The sequence below is a fragment of the Syngnathoides biaculeatus genome, chromosome 5, assembly GCF_019802595.1.
Source record: "Syngnathoides biaculeatus isolate LvHL_M chromosome 5, ASM1980259v1, whole genome shotgun sequence".
Classification (NCBI taxonomy): domain Eukaryota; kingdom Metazoa; phylum Chordata; class Actinopteri; order Syngnathiformes; family Syngnathidae; genus Syngnathoides; species Syngnathoides biaculeatus.
Genome location: NC_084644.1, coordinates 8,753,899 through 8,770,742, shown reverse-complemented (window position 1 = coordinate 8,770,742; position 16,844 = coordinate 8,753,899). Strand labels below are relative to the sequence as shown.

Sequence of the window (16,844 nt, the reverse complement as noted above, 5' to 3'; positions counted from 1 at the left end):
GGGGAAAAAAGTCACTAAAAATTCATTTAAATGCTCCAAACTGTAGTTTGTAAAGTCCAGAAGGTACGATATTTTCATATTTCGACGTATTTGTGACTTAAAATGCAATCCAAGACACGAATAGTTTTTTTCACCGAAGTAATCAATTTAGGCAGAAAAGTGTGAAATGAACAATCTTTGTATTTATAGCCTCACACGCCTCCGCGATCGACTTGGGTGGCGATGGTGAACTAATTTGAATTAAAAATGAAGTCTTTAGTTTTCCACCGTCGCCATCAAGAACAACAACACAAATTCCCTCATGATTACAACTCGAGTCCTGCACGGGGCGGGATTGGTTTACGAGGGCGACGGATAGATAAACTCGCACCAATCGGCAGCCTTACTGTACACCGCCGCTGACCAATCACAAGCCGCCGAGCGGCCAATTGTGCCCGCCCCAATTTAGACGTCAGCTAGTAGTCAAGCTGAAACAAGTCACTTAGTAGAGTGGACGAGATGGGCAACACGTAGCTGGAGTGAACCCGGTTAAGCTTTTAAATAGTGATAAATATAACTCAAAGCTTGTTATGTTATGATTAAAGTTCCCGTTTGCATTCATACGTAACACAAAGGTAAGTTTCACGTCAAAAAACGCCTCTTCCTGACTGTTTTTCTTTGAGCGCAAGAGTGGAATAGAGCGAGGAGAAAAAGAGGAAGCTAACGTGTTGTGCTAACTGTCCCTCAACTGTAGCAGCTGCTGCTGGTGGCCGCACTTTTTCCATCAGTCCCCACGTTCTCGCCGTGCAAAGTTGGCCCAGTTTTGTTTTTTTTTTTTTTTGGGAGAAGGATGTCGGTCCCCAGCAACTCGCTCCAGCAGCCCCGGGTGAGGCGCAGCAACGCGGGCTCCCCGGGCTCGTTCGGCAACGGGGGCTGCCGGCTGCACCCGCTGCGCGCTACCGTTCCCTACCAGCTGCTGCGGGGCGGCCAGGGCAGCCCGACGCGGCCGCCCCACAGCCTCCACGGCGGGGCCCCCGCGGGCAGCCGAGGCTCCAGCCCCCCCTCGAGCCCGACCCTCCTCCTCCCAGGAAATAAGCAGAGGCTGTCGCCCGAAAACAGGGACGCCTCCTGCCCCCCAGACTCGCCCGTTTCCAGAGGTAAACACACGAACGTTTGTCATGCCACGTTGTAGTGCACACTTAAAAAAAAAAAAAAAAAAATACTTCAAATCGAGCAACTTAAAGTTCAGCCATTTTTTTTTTGGACAACTTCTAGTTCAAATCATCGTCACCAAAGCCAAAATTACAATTATCATCACATGAACTCAGAAGTTGCTTAAAAAAAACATTTTTTTTTTTTTTTTAGAAACCTGGAGTTTCAAATCATCCTCACCATTCAATCACTCCATCAATTAAGCTGATTCAAAAAACGATTTAACGTTAAATTTGATTGCAAAATCATTTATTCTCCAATTAGTGTTTATGAACCGATTGTTTGTGTTGTGTTTGTTTCATAAAACAAAATAAACATCAATTAAGCAATGTCACATGCGTGGGAGTGATGGACTCTCCAACGATTTTGAAACTAAGACCTAGTTTGTTACTGATTGATGGAAAGGGCTACTAGTTTGATACACGCTTCTTAGCTTGGAGAACAAACCATCAAAGATGATTTGGAGTTTTGTTTGTGAAACTTTAAAACAATCATTAAAGAAAACGTGATGATGACCATACAACCCAAAAAGTCGAACAATTTTGCGTTCTTGCAGAATTTTTAAAGTTTGCCTCAAAACTCAATGTTCAAACAAAGACAATTGTGAAATTGTTATAGCAAAACCCCCAAAGTTGCTATAGTTTGGACTTCAACCAAAAATTCCTTCAACAATATCCCTCCAAACTTGGATCGAATGTCCTGTAGTTAAGCCGCAAAAAAACATCAAAGTGAAAACGGCAATAGAGAAAACATGCAAGGCCAAAACAGTTTGGACTCCCATCAGAATTTTCAAGAAAAAAAGTCCCTTAAAACTTCACAAGGCATTGCAGTCATGTTGAAGTCCACCATTTTTCTACTCAAAACAATATTTTTCTAGAAATATATGCCTCAAAACTTGAGTTTAAAGCAGAGACAACAGAGAAACATTTGGAATGTAACCAAATTTTAGGTAAAATTTTAATTTCAAACCCAAAACATGCAATGAAACACATTTGTACCTTGATTTTTGACCATATCATTGAACGAATCTGTTGTTGGCAGTGTAGCGGTCCGCATTGCTGACTCACAGTCTGGTTCAACTTATTTCCATAGCAGGATTTGTAGGCGCAGTGTGACATCTTTTTACCTGCCATCGCATTGATACTCTTTTTGGACCATTGGCAGTGTAGTGGTTCACATACAGTGGGGGTGGGGGTGGGTGGTTGTCAGCTACCAGGATTTCTGGCTCTCACAGACTTGTAATGTGTTCTTTAAGAGGCTCCTCTGTCCTCCACTGGTTAACTGTATTAATGTTACCCGTTTGAACTCGTTATCAGTACAACCTCAAACAATCCGACCACCTGCATCAGTCTTGGAAGATGGAAACTGAAATAGGGAAGCAGCTTCGAGTGAAGAAATAAACTGTGGGAGCATTTCTAAGAAAATGGAAGGCATACAAGACCAGCGATAATCTCCCTCGATCTGGGACTCCACGCAAGATCTCAACCCGTGGGGTCGAAGTGATCACAAGAACGGTGAACAAAATTCGCAGAAACACACAGGGGACCTAGTGAGTGAGCTGGGAACAAAGGCTACCATCAGTGACGCACTGCGCCGCCAGGGAATCAAATCCTGCAGTGGCAGATGTGATCCCACCCCTGGTTAAACCAATACGCGGCCAAGTATCATGAGATCTGGAGTCAAAACCTGCAATCAGCAATGTCGCGCGACGAAGGAGCGGCTTCGTAATAAGCATTTCAAGGTCCTGGAGTGGCCTAGCCAGTCTACAGATCTGAACCCCATAGAGGATGGTTGGTGACAAGCCCCAAAACATTGATCTAGAGGAGATCTGCATGGAGGGATGTGACAAATCCTTGCGAATACTTCCAAAAAATGTTTGAACTCTGTCAAAGTATCCAGATGAACTTTTGTTGATGAAATAACTTGCGAATAAATTCTTTAAAAATCAGACTGGTTTTTCTGGATATTATTTTTTTTACCATTTTTGTTTCTCATAGGTGAGGTGTACCCATGATAAAAATGACAGGACTATCTCAAATGTTTAAGTCAGAGAACTTTCACAATTGCTGGGTGACTAAATACATTTTTTTGCCCCACCGTACATTCAGCGGTCTTAATCCCTTTTCTGACTTGTTTTCACTGCGGGATTTAGGTGCCGAATAATTATAAAGTTGCGACACTCTTACTACCAATTGTTAACACACCCATGTAGGTCTACAGGCCATTTAGTGGTTCACATAGCTGACTTTAGTGTATTGTACTGGGATCAATTTATTTCACTGGTGAGCAGTCCCGGGAGTAGTCTGCTACCCATGAACAGGAAAGACAGAAAATGGCTGTCATGCTAGCCCCACAGAGTGTAGTGGTAAACATGATTTCCCTCCCCGTCAAGAGATCTGGGTTCGACTCTCCACTGGAGCATCTTGGTCTCATGCAGAAGAATATTAACCGGCTTACCTCCACATTCCTTTGACCGGGATGGCCACTTACCTTGGTCAGTGGACCGTGCGAAGTAGGAAATGAGAAGGCGCACTCGTCTCATTCTCCTCCCACAACAGGGGCGTCCATTTCCCGGCCCTACCGCATGCCGAACATACCTCGGTCCTCCCGAGAGAGGCAGCCTCTCACCTCCTGGCCAGCGTGCCCGTGTCGATGCCACTTCGCTGTCGAAACACAGCACGGGTCTGATAATGTAGTCTGCGCACATGCTACTGTTAGCTTACCCTGTCGCAGTCTCCACTTTTGCTGCAGTTGCCCGCAGTCTCCTCTCAAATTTTTGGTTTCTGCAGTTTCCCGCAGCTACAAACACATGCTACCATTGCTAGTTCTTAGTCCTTGATAGTTCAGATGTATACTCCACATTCTCTACTTTGCTCTAGCTGCCCTTAGTGTCTTATAAAAAATGTAGATTGCCCAGACAACAGACTTACCTTGTTGCTAAGACTTAGTCCTGGGCTCTGCAGTGTTCTACTCCAGTCACCACTGTGGTCCAGGTGCCCTTAGTCTCAAATTTTTTTTTTTTGATTGTTGCTGTTTCTCTTGAGCGCAAACATACATGCTAGCTTTATCTTACCCTGTAGCGATGTCCTAGCCCTGGTCACTGCAGTGTTGCACTCCACAGTCTCACACGTGCAGAGTTATGCTCCATAGTCCTCGCTTTGTTGCCCTTAGTCTCCTCCAAAATTATATATATATATATATATATATATATATATATATATATATAATTTATTATTTTTTTTTTTTTTGCAGATTCTCTCAGGACTATGAACACACATGCTATCGTTAGCTCACCTTTGTGGTATGACTTAGCACTGGACTCTACGGTATTCTTCTTCATAGTCTCCACTTGGCTGGAATTGCCCGCAGTCTCCGCTCAAATTTTTGGATTCTGCCATTTCCCGCAACTACAAACACTTGATACAATTTCTATTTCTTAGTCCTTGATGCTTCAGATGTATACTCCACATTCTCTAGTTTGGTCTCGCTGCCCTTAGTGTCTTAAAAAAATGTAGATTGCCCAGACAACAGGCTTACCCTGCTTTGATGTCCTAGCCCTGGTCATCGCAGTGTTGTACACCACAGTCTCACAAACGTGCAGTTATGCTCCATAATCTTCGCTTTGTTGCAGCTGCCCTTAGTCTCCTCCACAAACATGCTATCATTAACTCACCTTTGTGATATGTCTTCGCACTGGACTCTATGGTATTCTACTTCATAGTGCAGCTGCCCTCAAGCTCTCGTTAATTGTATGTTTTTGTCAGTTTCCAATGGCTACAAAGACTGTTAGTTCAGTCCTGGATACTGCTGTGTTATACTCCACAGTGTCCACTTTGCTGCAGTTTCCCTCCGCCCGAAAATTAATGGCTTGACATCACTGTCCCAGCACACTTTCCTCGCCCAACAAAGAGCGTAGACAAAGTGCCAGCTGTGCTGAAACTCTCCCGTTTCATTGTGGCCCGGCTCAAACTGCAGAGTCGGATCGAATGTGAAAAGCGGCGCCCGAATGGGTCTGTCCGCTAAAAGCGCCGCAGGGGTTTTTGTCGCCTTCATTGGCGCACCTTTGTTCCTTCTTGCAGTGACTAGTCTGTGCTTGCTTGTTTTGTTGGGAGTGGAACTCACGCGATGGTTCTGACAACGCTAGCGTGCCGTTTCCTGACCAGCTGAGGGACACATGCTGAAGATTTCGCTCAAGATCACAGCCAGAATTTTGGCCCCTTGTTACTTCGTGGTTGGAACATGGTTTAGATTAGGGGTGTCAAACCAATTTTTGTCGCGGGCCACGTTGTAGTTACGGGTTTCCCTCAGAGGGCAGTTTATAAAAATCCTTTGCTTCGTCATATTTACACGTGAAATTTATGAGCTAATTTTGGAATCTGTAATCAAGGTGAATGTGTTTTTAAAGTATTGCTGATGGTTGGGTACACAATAATGCTTGCAATATCTTAACATTATCATTTATGATATGACAATTTGATATTTTGGTACAAACTTGAACAAAAATCATGGAAGTTCATTCTCGTAATTTGCCTTTGCGGGCCACGTAAAATCATGCAGCGGGGCGGTTGTGGCCCCCGGGCCTTGAGTTTGACACGTGTGGTTTTGTTGAAGGAACAGTGTTTAAAAATGACCTACTGTACTCTCGTGGTTAAACCTGAATGAGACCATAAGCAATAAGGCACGAAAATATTTCAAAGGATCTATAATAAGACAAAAAGTATATATTGTTTACTGTCCCCATTTTGTGCTAGAATTAAATTACAGTACTCGAGATAGATACACGCCCCACCAAAACATCATCTGAATGGCAGCTTGTACCTCCAAAACCTTCAAGTAGGGTTACTCTACGGTCCAATTGTATTCATAAGAGTGCTTGAAATTTAGGGGAACAAAACTACTATGGGGGAAAAAAAGATACTAAAATATTATAACAGATATATTACAAAATATCCACCCATCCATTTTCTTTTGCCGCTTATCCTCACGAAGGTCGCGGAAAGTGCTGGAGCCTATCCCAGCTGTCAACGGGCAGGAGGCGGGGTACACCCTGGACTGGTCGCCAGTCAATCGCAGGGCACAGCGAGACAAACAGGCGCACTCACAATCACACCTAGGAGCAATTTCGGGTGTCCAATTATTCTTGCATGTTTTTGGGATGTGGGAGGAAACCTACGCAGGCACAGGGGAAGAGATCCAAACTCCACACAGGTGGGGGCGGGATCCAACCCGGGCCCTCAGAACTGTGGGGCCAACGCTTTACCAGCTGATCCCACCGCCGTATTACTCTCTATCTATCTATCTATCTATCTATCTATCTATCTATCTATCTATCTATCTATCTATCTATCTATCTATCTATCTGAGAGAGAGATTCCCCCCCCCATCAACACAATTATAATGGGCTTCAAATATCTTTTTTTTTTTTTTTTTTTTTTTTTTTGCTATATCTGGTCAGGCCTGGCACCGATTTCCCCCTGAATACAAATATTAGAAAAAACATACAATAACTATTAGGAAGAAATTACATGGAATAAAAACAAAATTACTAATTATATTATTATATTAATTAATATAAAAACATCTTGAACAGACAGACGACAGGAATTGCTGAAAAATACCTAAATATTAGACAAAGATTAGATGAAAATTACACCACTATTAAATGGCAAAATATACAAATATTTGACAAATACACTGAACAAAATATCATTATTACTGGCTGTGCGCCTCCCATGTTTTGAGCAGCGTATAATGCCTGCTATGCAATATGTAGTACAATGGTGTTTTGATGATGTGATGAGCTGTTAATTATTTTTTTGGTTTGACTTGCAAACAAAAATGTACGATAAGGGCGTTGTACGGTGTCAGCGAACTCAACTTGCATCACAATAAGAAGTTTGGTAGGTCAACAGTTCTTAAAAAAAAAAAAAAAAAAAAACAGGCTTCAAGCTATTGAATGCCACTCCCAGTTGAAGTTTGAGATAAAAACAAAGACAACCCTTGTGAGGATAAGCAGCTTGTATAATGGATTGCCTTATTACCATCCAATCTGGGTCATGCTAAAAAAAAAAGTGAAACGCCATAAAAAATGGGCCATCTAATATCATCAGTGTTATATCATTTTTAAGCAACATATTTGAACACAAACATTGGAGCAACACATGTAGACAATACTCAAAACCACTTTTTATGCTTTGTAAAAAAATTATTACAATGTTCTGTGAACTGTAGCCAAATTATACCAAAATGGGTGGATTTATATTCTGTTTTATTTGTATGCTTTTATATAATATATTGTAGACTGCTGTTATTCTTATAAAAAATGTTTTGAGGGTGAGGCTTAAATGGATTCATGACATTTCCTTCAATTTCAAGTTGGAAATATGATTTTAAGATAAAAGTGAAACAAACGTGCGCCTCAACGCATCCTCGTACGTCTGGATTTCCCTTTGAGCCTGCCCAAAACTTATTTCCCTGGCGCTTTTACCGACTGACACCGCGTTTATTTTCACCTTTTAGCCCCAGTAATTTTTTTTTTTTAATTTTTACGCTCCAGTTAATAAACCACACGCTTCTATCTGGAAATGCGGGCACTCTTGGCCCCGCTATGATGCCCACTAAAGGGAAAGTTTTTATTACATCTCCAGCCCAAAAACAGTCATGCGTCATCCTCAAAAATCGGAACGCTTTGATCGTCTTGGCTGAGCTCGTCGGGGGGGGAGATTATTCTGGTCTGGCAAGTGCGGAGACGGTGGAAAATAACCGCAATCCCCCTGCTCCGAGAGGCCTGGCCGGTCCTGTATCAATATTGATGGAAATGTAGCCCGCCGTCTTTGTTAGGGGAATTGTACTGTAGCCCAGTGAGCTTACTTAGGCCATACCTTTGGCTGGACGGGCCTGTATGTTCTACCAACAATGGCCGCTGTGTGTAGGAGACAGAGAGAGGGGTGCCTCACGTTTACTGTGTTTGTCTACGTGTGTGTGTGTGTGTGTGTGTGTGTGTGTGTGTGTGTGTGTGTATAGACCGGGAACAGAATGTGCAGCAGCATCTTTAATGGGCATGATACACAGCTCTTGAAAGTGCTTAATAGTTCCAACCAGACAGCCTTCCCACACGTATTATTGTCCATCTAACGTCCATCTTCATGCACTATTTATGCTCTTTGTGTATATGGGATGTGATACAGTGAAGAAAATAAGTACCGTGGAGGGGTCTGAAATTTTCATCGTAGGTGCATGTCCACTGTGAGAGAGATAATCTAAAGAGAAAAATCCAGAAATCACAATGTATGGTTTTAATGATTTATTTGTGTGGTACAGATGCAAATAAGTATTTGAACACCTGTCTTATCAGCACGAATTCTGACCCTCGAAGATCTGTTAGTCCGCCTTTAAAAGTCCACTTCCACTCCATGGATGATCCTGAATCAGATGCACCTGTGCGAGGTCGTTAGCTGCACAAAGACACCTGTCCACCCGATACAATCAGAAAGACTCGAACTTGTAACATGTCCAGGACCAAACAGCTGTCCAAAGACACCAGAGACAAAATTGTACAACTCCATACGTCTGGAAAGAGCTACGGAGAAATTGCCGAGCAGCTTGGTGGGGAAAAAAAGGTCCACTGTTGGAGCAATCATTTGAAAATGGAAGGAGCTAAACATGATGGTCACTCTCAATTGGAGTAGAGCCCCATGCAAGATATCGCCTCAATGATCCTGAGAAAGGTGAGGAATCAGGCCAGGACTACACGACACGACTTGGTCAATGACCTAAAAAGAGCTGGGACCACCGTTTCCAAGGTGACTCTTGGTAATACACTAAGACGTCATGGTTTGAAATCATACATGGCACGGAAGGTTCCCCTGCTTCAACCAGCACATGTCAAGGCCCGTCATAAGTTTGCCAATGACCATTTGGATGATACAGAGGAGTCATGGGAGAAGGTTTTGTGGTCAGATGAGACCAAAATGGAACTTCTTTTTTGGTCATAATTCCACTAACGAAGTTTGGGAGAAGACGAATGACGAGTTCCATCCCAAGAAAACCATCCCTACTGTGAAGGATGGGGGTGGTAGCATCATGCTTTGGGGGTGTTTTTCAGCACATGGGACTGGACGACTGCCCTGTATTAAGGAAAGGACGACCCCGCCCATGTATTGTAAGATTTTGGGGAACAACCTCTTTCCCTCAGTCAGAGCATTGAAGACTGGTCGTGGCTGGGTCTGTCAACATGACAATGACCCGAAGCACAGAGCCAGGAAAACCGAGGAGTGGCTCCGTAAGCGGTTCTGGCGTGGCCTAACCAGTCTCCAGATCTAAACCTAATAGAAAATCTGTGGAGGGAGCTGAAACTCTGTGTTTCTCAGCGACAGCCCAGAAACCTGTCTGATCTAGAGAAGATCTGTGTGGAGGAGTGGGCCAAAATCCCTCCTGCAGTGTGTGCAAACCTGGTGAACAACAACAGGAAACGTTTGACCTCTGTAATTGCAAACAAAGGCTACTGGACCAAATATTCAAATACTTATTTGCAGCTGTAACACAATCATATTAAAATCGTATATTGTGATTTCTGGATTTTTCTTTTTAATTTATCTCTCACCATGGACATGCACCTATGATGAAAATTTCAGAGCCCTCCATTATTTCCAAGTGGGAGAACTTGCAATATCGCATGGCGTTCAAATACTTATTTTCTTCATTGTAGACAAACCAGTAGTAATAACAAAAAAATATGCGACAAAATGCAAAACAATTGTGCTTGCACTGAGGGGGCTACACTAGAAAATGTTATGTTGCGGCGAAGCAAGCGGTCAGTGCGGCTGACGTTGTGCGCGCTTAAATAGGAAAAATATATATCCTCTTTGAGACTTCTGACATCACAAAGCACTTGGGATGGGAGTTGGAGTCATTCCTGAGTGCTATTTTGGCATACTTGTACTGTAAACAGGAAGGGGGGAAATGGAGAAATACTCAAGAAATGCAGTGCTATCCAGAGCTTTGAGACAATAGTAAAATGATATATCGAGTCGTCTCTGCAGGAGGCTTTAAACTTCTCCTTGCTCAGCTGAAACCTCAAAAGTGTTCGCTGTGGAACTCCAGCTCACAAAGGAGTTTCTAAATTCTTGAGATCCGGCTGGAAAATTATTATTATTTTTTATTTTATTTTTTTTAAGTGGCTGCATCACCGCTTCCTCCTTTAAGATCAGCAAAGGCAGGGTGTCCTTTTCCTGTTCTGATTTCTGATTCTGCAACAATGACAAATACATATTGCTGAGTTGCAGTCTACTTGTCGGGGGAAGCCCTCCCGACTTCCTTGTAGGGTGCTAAAATTATTGGGTAAGGTTGGCATCGGCCACATTGAGGTGTCGTCGCCATGCAGACCTTTCTCACAAAAAAAAATCCATTCGACAATTATAGAGATACATTTATTTATTTGGGTGAAGGGACCCCCTTGGGCTCCTTGAAGATATGAAAACTTGAAAAGTAGGTGGACTTTCTGAGTGACTGCTTTACATAAACCCAAAAGATTTACTCAGCTTTTATTAACATTTTTTTTTAAGCATAATGCAGAATTTTGGGGGAAAAAAAATTCAAGAATCGCTAGAAAAACTCAAGTTTAATGGATTTTTACACTGATGCTATCAAATAAGGTGTCCCATGTCAAAGTATAACTGGACTTAAGATACTGAAATGAATCTTGAATGAAAGTAAATAGTAAATATGACATATACTGCATATTCAATAAATGATTTTTTTCAGTTCTTTAAAAATAGTTTTGTCAAATGTCTTAACTCTGTTGTGCATAATTTGAAAAATTATTTTAAGTTTATTTTTTATTTATTTATTTTTTTAAATTCATAAATAAATAAGTATATATGTCAATCATTTGGAGCAGGGTTTGGGAACCTTTTTGACTGAGAGCCATAAATGGCAAATATTTTAAAACGTAATTTCAAAACAGCCATGCAATATTTAAAAAACTAAAGTAGTATTTGCGCATTTATGTTGAACCAACACTTTTGAGTACAATAAAGTCTCTGAATTCTTTGAAATAACATTATGTTGCTAACCAATGATGACAAAAGTACTTCCATTAATGCGACTTCAGCTGGTTCCTGGTTTTGTTGATGGTTTTACCGTCTGTTTCATACATCGTCAGATTAAATTTCATGCACGCATTGAGATTTCTATCAGTTAATCGTGAACGTAATTCAATTTGATTTGCCATCACGATGGTACGACGGTGAACAGTTCTTGCCGAGACCGGCATGTCTTTTATTCGTTTGATTATCTTGTCTTTACGTGAAGTTGGCAACGTAGAATACGAACCCTCTGGCACACTCCCCATCTGTGAATTTAAACACACAGCAGAACCCTCCATCTCCACAAAGTCCGTCCATTCTTGTTGAAAACTTCAGTGGTACTCTTGAGCGACCTTTGTCAAAAGCGTTTCCATAATTAGTTGTTCCGACACAATCAGTGTCAGGCCCTTCTGAACATCGAGTACAATGCAAAAACTACTGCAACCCACTAGGCCAAACTGTCTCTACGTCATTTGGGTTGCCTCCCACACCTTACTACGGCAACCCCACTAGGACAAACCTTCTCTGCACGACAGAAATCACATGTACAGTATGTCGTTATGAGGGTCCGCGAGCCACATGCAACCACCAAAAGAGCCAGGTATGGCTCGCCATCCAACCGTTCCCTACCCCTCATTTGGAGGGTTTCTTCTACAGTATTTGAATTCTATTCTGACGCTTGATGACTTGGATAGTTATGCTGACTGTCATTTGTGGAAATCATTTAGGAAAATTATAAAAAAAAATATCATCTGACAATGACAATTTATAATGCCATTTTTAACCAGTCATCCCGATAATGAACAGTTTAAATGTCCAATTGAAAGGTTTCTAAAATGTCAACAAGATCAAGTAAAGTTTTGGTCTCCTCTGTACATTATGTATTTATTCAAATGTTTCCATTTTTATTTATTTATTTTAGCAGAAAGGTCCAAGTTGCAGATGCGCAGCTCCAGCGCCATCCGGCGAACCTCCTCCCTGGACGCCATCACGGGTCCGTACCTCACGGGACAGTGGCCCCGGGATGTCCACGGGCCTTACCCCTCCTGTATGAAAGACAAAGCCACTCAGGTATGCAGAAGCGGTAGAAAATGGACGGACGGTGGTTGTACATCAGGTGTTGACACGTTTTACACAAGGTACTTGTGTGAAAGTTTTCTAACAAATGTGAACATGCCTCGAATGAGGTGTGGTCTGGTGTGATCTTTTACTTCAAACAAGTGAATGAGTTTTAGACCAGACGCCAACGCAATTTGTACTACATATTTATATTTGTGAGCACATTCGGTACATTCTGTATATTTGTACCAGGGGTGAATGTGTCACACATTCTGTGCAACACTCTACTACAGGTTTTATATCCGGCGTTTATAAAGTGGTTAATACCTTGTGAGTGCGTTTTTGTACCAGATGTTTTCAAACAGGCGTGAACATGTGACGCCGCATGTGTTTTATACCAGATGGGGACAGGATGTACATAGCTATGCAAAACGTGTTTTCTATTTTGCAAACTTGATTTTTATCGGATGTGAACTTTGTTGTTTAGCTGCGTCACGTACCTTGTAGAGTACGTTATTGTGACATGACGGGCGAGGATCGAAACAACACTGAGTAAAGCGTGTGCCAGTCTGCCCGGTTTCTGCCTTCAATGAGAATTCTCAGCGAAGAGACTGCCAACCACTCGACAATCCTTGAGCAAATAACTGTATAAACTTCCCTTTCACGATTGGGCAAAGACCACTTCCTGCTAACCACGCACAAAAGCCCCCACCCTGAGCGACGCTGCTGGTTTGCACCTGTCCCTTCGGGTAAGGACAAATCCCGCTGCTCACCACCTGGCCCTCGTGGCCCTGCGGAACGCCTTCCCTTTGTGGAACAGAGGGCCCATACACATGCTAATGGGCCGGGGGCCCAACGCGGTACGTCTTTATGAACGCGGGGGAACCGCCGCACAAAGACGGGCGCATCAAACAGCCGCCTCGATTGATACGTTGCACTCTAATCGCAAAGCCATATGATTGTGGATCTTGGCTCTGCCATTCCGGCTTGTTTAGCCACTCGCAGGTTTAAGAGATGCAAGTGGGATCTCGACACGAGCTCCCAGCACATTCCTCAAATATGAAGGAACCACCAGACACAAAGACGTTTGGACTTGGTCAACCTGCCTACTTGGAACAATCCCCTATAAAACACACAGCTAATGTAAATCTTGGGATAAACACACATGTACGCTTAATATGAAACACCTGGACTAAAACATAGTTATGCCTAACACTTGGGAAAATACATTTACCCAAAGTTCACATCTAATATTAAACTCATTCCCACCTGGTGTAACAACTAAAACGCTGTTCACAACACATTCATACCTAATATGGAGCACATTCACACTTGATATAAAGTACACTCTTATGTTTACTTCACATCTGGAATGAAGCACGGTCACACCATGAATGGAACACATTTCCACCTGGTTACACAGATCGGCTATGCTACAAACTGTTGACTCTTGATGCAAGACACAGCTCATGGAATGGAGCACATTCGCACCATGTTACGCGTGTTTGGACATGATATAAAAGACGTCCGCACCTGTTATGAAACGCGTTTGAACCTGGAGTGAAACACACGCACTTGATTTAAAGCATGTTCACACCTGTTATGAAACATGGTTGTATCTGAAACCTGTTCGAATCTGATATAAAAACACATTTCCACCTAGAATTAAGCAAGTTTGAACCTGATATAGAACATGTTTACTCCTTTTATAAAACACGTTTGTGCCTGATTATACAACACGTTCACACCTGCTTATAAAACATGATCACACCTGGACTAAAACTCAGTCACTTCTAATAATGTAAAACATGTTTACACCTGGTTATACACATTCATACCTGGTATAAAACATCTTTGCACTTAATATTTAAAAGGTCTTTCACACCTGATTAAAAAATAAAGAAAAATCTCACCTTATTAAAAATGTTACAAAGCACTTGACACTTAAAAGGGGAAATCCAGTGGTTTGCATGAAGTTTATCCAATAGGTCATGTAATATGTACCCTATTTTGACAATGTGATATTAAACCCTCTCTTTTAATAGTGTTTTGAGAAGATTTTTATTGACGACAATTACGAATTTCATGGGCGCTGCCATTTTCGCGAGTCACATGACCTACGTGCGCGGATGTGACGTGTTACGTCCCGTTCCAAACTCTGGATTACATGGGACACCATTATGCCCAGTGCTGATTTCTCAGATTTATCCTCATCTGATGAAGAAATAGCAGTATCGGTTGATCGGGAAGACGGAGGAATACTTTCCTACAAAATTGAACCTGTGGGTGTAAATATTGTTGAATGTTTGGATGGTTCTTCGGGTGGAATGACACGGAGTTTGACTACTCGGAGGCCTACGCGCGGGACATAAGTGCGTAAACAAAGGCCCCCGGGAGCTCTGGGCCGGCAGCCGCGGATGGTTCTTCGGACGGGAATGACGCAGAGTCTGACAAGCGCATTCCGGCGGCGGGTCGCGAGTCAAGCTTCCAGGGAGTCAGAGGCCGTTAGCCCCGGCCGCCGAAGCTCGACTAACGGACTCCCCAGACGTCAAAGCTCGGCTCGTGGCCTGCCACCAGAGTTCGCGGCCCGCCTTTGGCAGCAGTAGAGCTTTAGCCGAGCTTTCGTGACTCGCGAAAATGGCACCCCCCTTGAAAATTCCTAATTGTCGATAAAAAAAAATCTTCTCAAAACACTATTAAATGAGAGACGATTTAACATCACATTGTCAAAATAGGGTACGTATTACATGACCTATTGGACACACTGTTCATGCATAGCACTGGATTTCCCCTTTTAACATAAAAAAAAAATCATACTTGGTTTGAAAGAAAAAAAAAAAAAAAAAACCTGCACATTCTCACCTAATGCTAAATGTTCTATAGCATTCCCATTAGAGTGTAAAATGCATGCCAGGCTAGAAGTTGCCGCTGGTGATCACAACACATTTTATAAAACTCATGTACAACTGATACACTGGTTAGACAAGACATGCCCACATCACATTGACACCTTTTTAATAAAATTAACACCTGATATGAAACGTTCATAGTGGATACAAGGGTTCACTTCTCAAATAAACCACATTCACTCTTAAAAGAATTTCACGTCATATTCACACCTAATAAAAAAAAACATTATTTTTTGCTCTCCATACGGCAAAACGGTGATATATTTGGCAGACGTGAAGACATTAAAGTTAGTCCTGGGGAGCACACTTTGAGGTCTTATGTTGAATGTGTACAATTATTTCTGATTTAAAATGAGACCTCACAAACCAAGTGACGCTCACCGACTTTGAGACCAAAGTAAAAGAATTCGGCTCCTCCACCAACAAACCTTAGCGGCATGCGTGTCCCATCATGGAATCTAAACAAGCAGAATTCCACTGAAGCGGCCGCGGTGTTGATTTCCTGCTCTAGATTCTTGAGGATGTCTCCTCTGTGCCACTTTTTGGGTGGAATAAGTCGCGGGATGCCTTTTTTTTAATCTGCATGTCGCTTCACTATCTGGCATCACATTTGCTCCTCCAGACTAAAGGGGCACACCACAGCGATGCCATGCTCTGGTGGTGTTAGCGCACTTTTATTAAAAACATACGGTAATGATGTTACTAAATAGAATGCAAGGAATTAGACTGGTTTTGCCTCTTATTTTGTTTCAATTCATCATGCATTTTGTTGCTCCTTTTGGAGCAACACAGAGGACAAAGAATCTATGCCGCTAGTTATTCCTACATATCAGTTTACAGTCACTCACATTTGAAAAATGTACAGGTGTGATCAGACGTTTCCCCTGATATAAAGTTGCGGGTGTGTGTTCTGTTTGTAATTATGAGTGTACCCCTTTAAGAGCGGAGGGGGGCGGTGTCAGGTAAACTAGGAAGTAGAACTAGGCTGAGCAGCAGCTCGTTTTTAAAAACGGAACAAAACAAAAAAAGACATCAGGCTGTGGTTCACGGCGCCGGATCGGTTTTCACGTGCGCTGAGAGCGTCCGACAATTGCGCAGCGCGCAGCTTAGCGGGAACAGTGGTCAAGACTAAAAAAAAAAAAATAAGCGTCGTCTTTTCTACTCGTAACAAATTTTTCGCACATGATTTTTCGTGCTCGACTGTGCAGATTTGCGAGTGCGATGGCGCGCTGCTCACAGTGACTGCTTTTACATGTGCTGCTCCACTGTTTTATCAAATAACTTTCCTAAAAAAATTAACACACCACGGCCACAGACCAGCTAATGGGTGGCATATGTCAGCTGGTCTACGGCATTTTGCATTGTTTGCTAGCATTGAGCTAAATTTGGTCATTAGCTGAAGCTGAAACTATGTGGTTGTTTTGTTTGATCACTGACCACAAATTATGTATGAATGCTGCTTAAAAACTTTGGGTTTTTTTTTTTTTTTTTTTTTTTGGGGGAATCACAAAAATATTAAAATGGACCCTACTGCCTGAGGATCAAAAATGTAGCTTGGTTTGATTTTGGGGGGGGGGGACACTGTACTGGGTCAGTGTGT

The 16,844-nt window shown here is 42.5% G+C and overlaps 1 protein-coding gene across 5 annotated transcripts in view; it reads left to right on the top strand.

Moving 5' to 3' along the window:
* Positions 1–457: 457 nt before the first annotated feature.
* The window catches only part of LOC133500437 (glucocorticoid-induced transcript 1 protein), a 27,147-nt gene continuing 10,760 nt past the window's right edge, over positions 458–16,844 (top strand). For 2 of the 5 annotated variants that reach the window (XM_061819100.1, XM_061819096.1), the window contains exons 1-3: positions 458–614; positions 734–1,136; positions 12,199–12,347. In XM_061819100.1, the coding sequence (XP_061675084.1) occupies positions 830–1,136; positions 12,199–12,347 (456 nt within the window). In that variant the 5' untranslated portion in view covers positions 458–614; positions 734–829. The remainder of the gene's footprint in view (positions 615–733; positions 1,137–12,198; positions 12,348–16,844) is intronic. The other 3 variants (XM_061819099.1, XM_061819098.1, XM_061819097.1) reach the window with 3 other exon arrangements.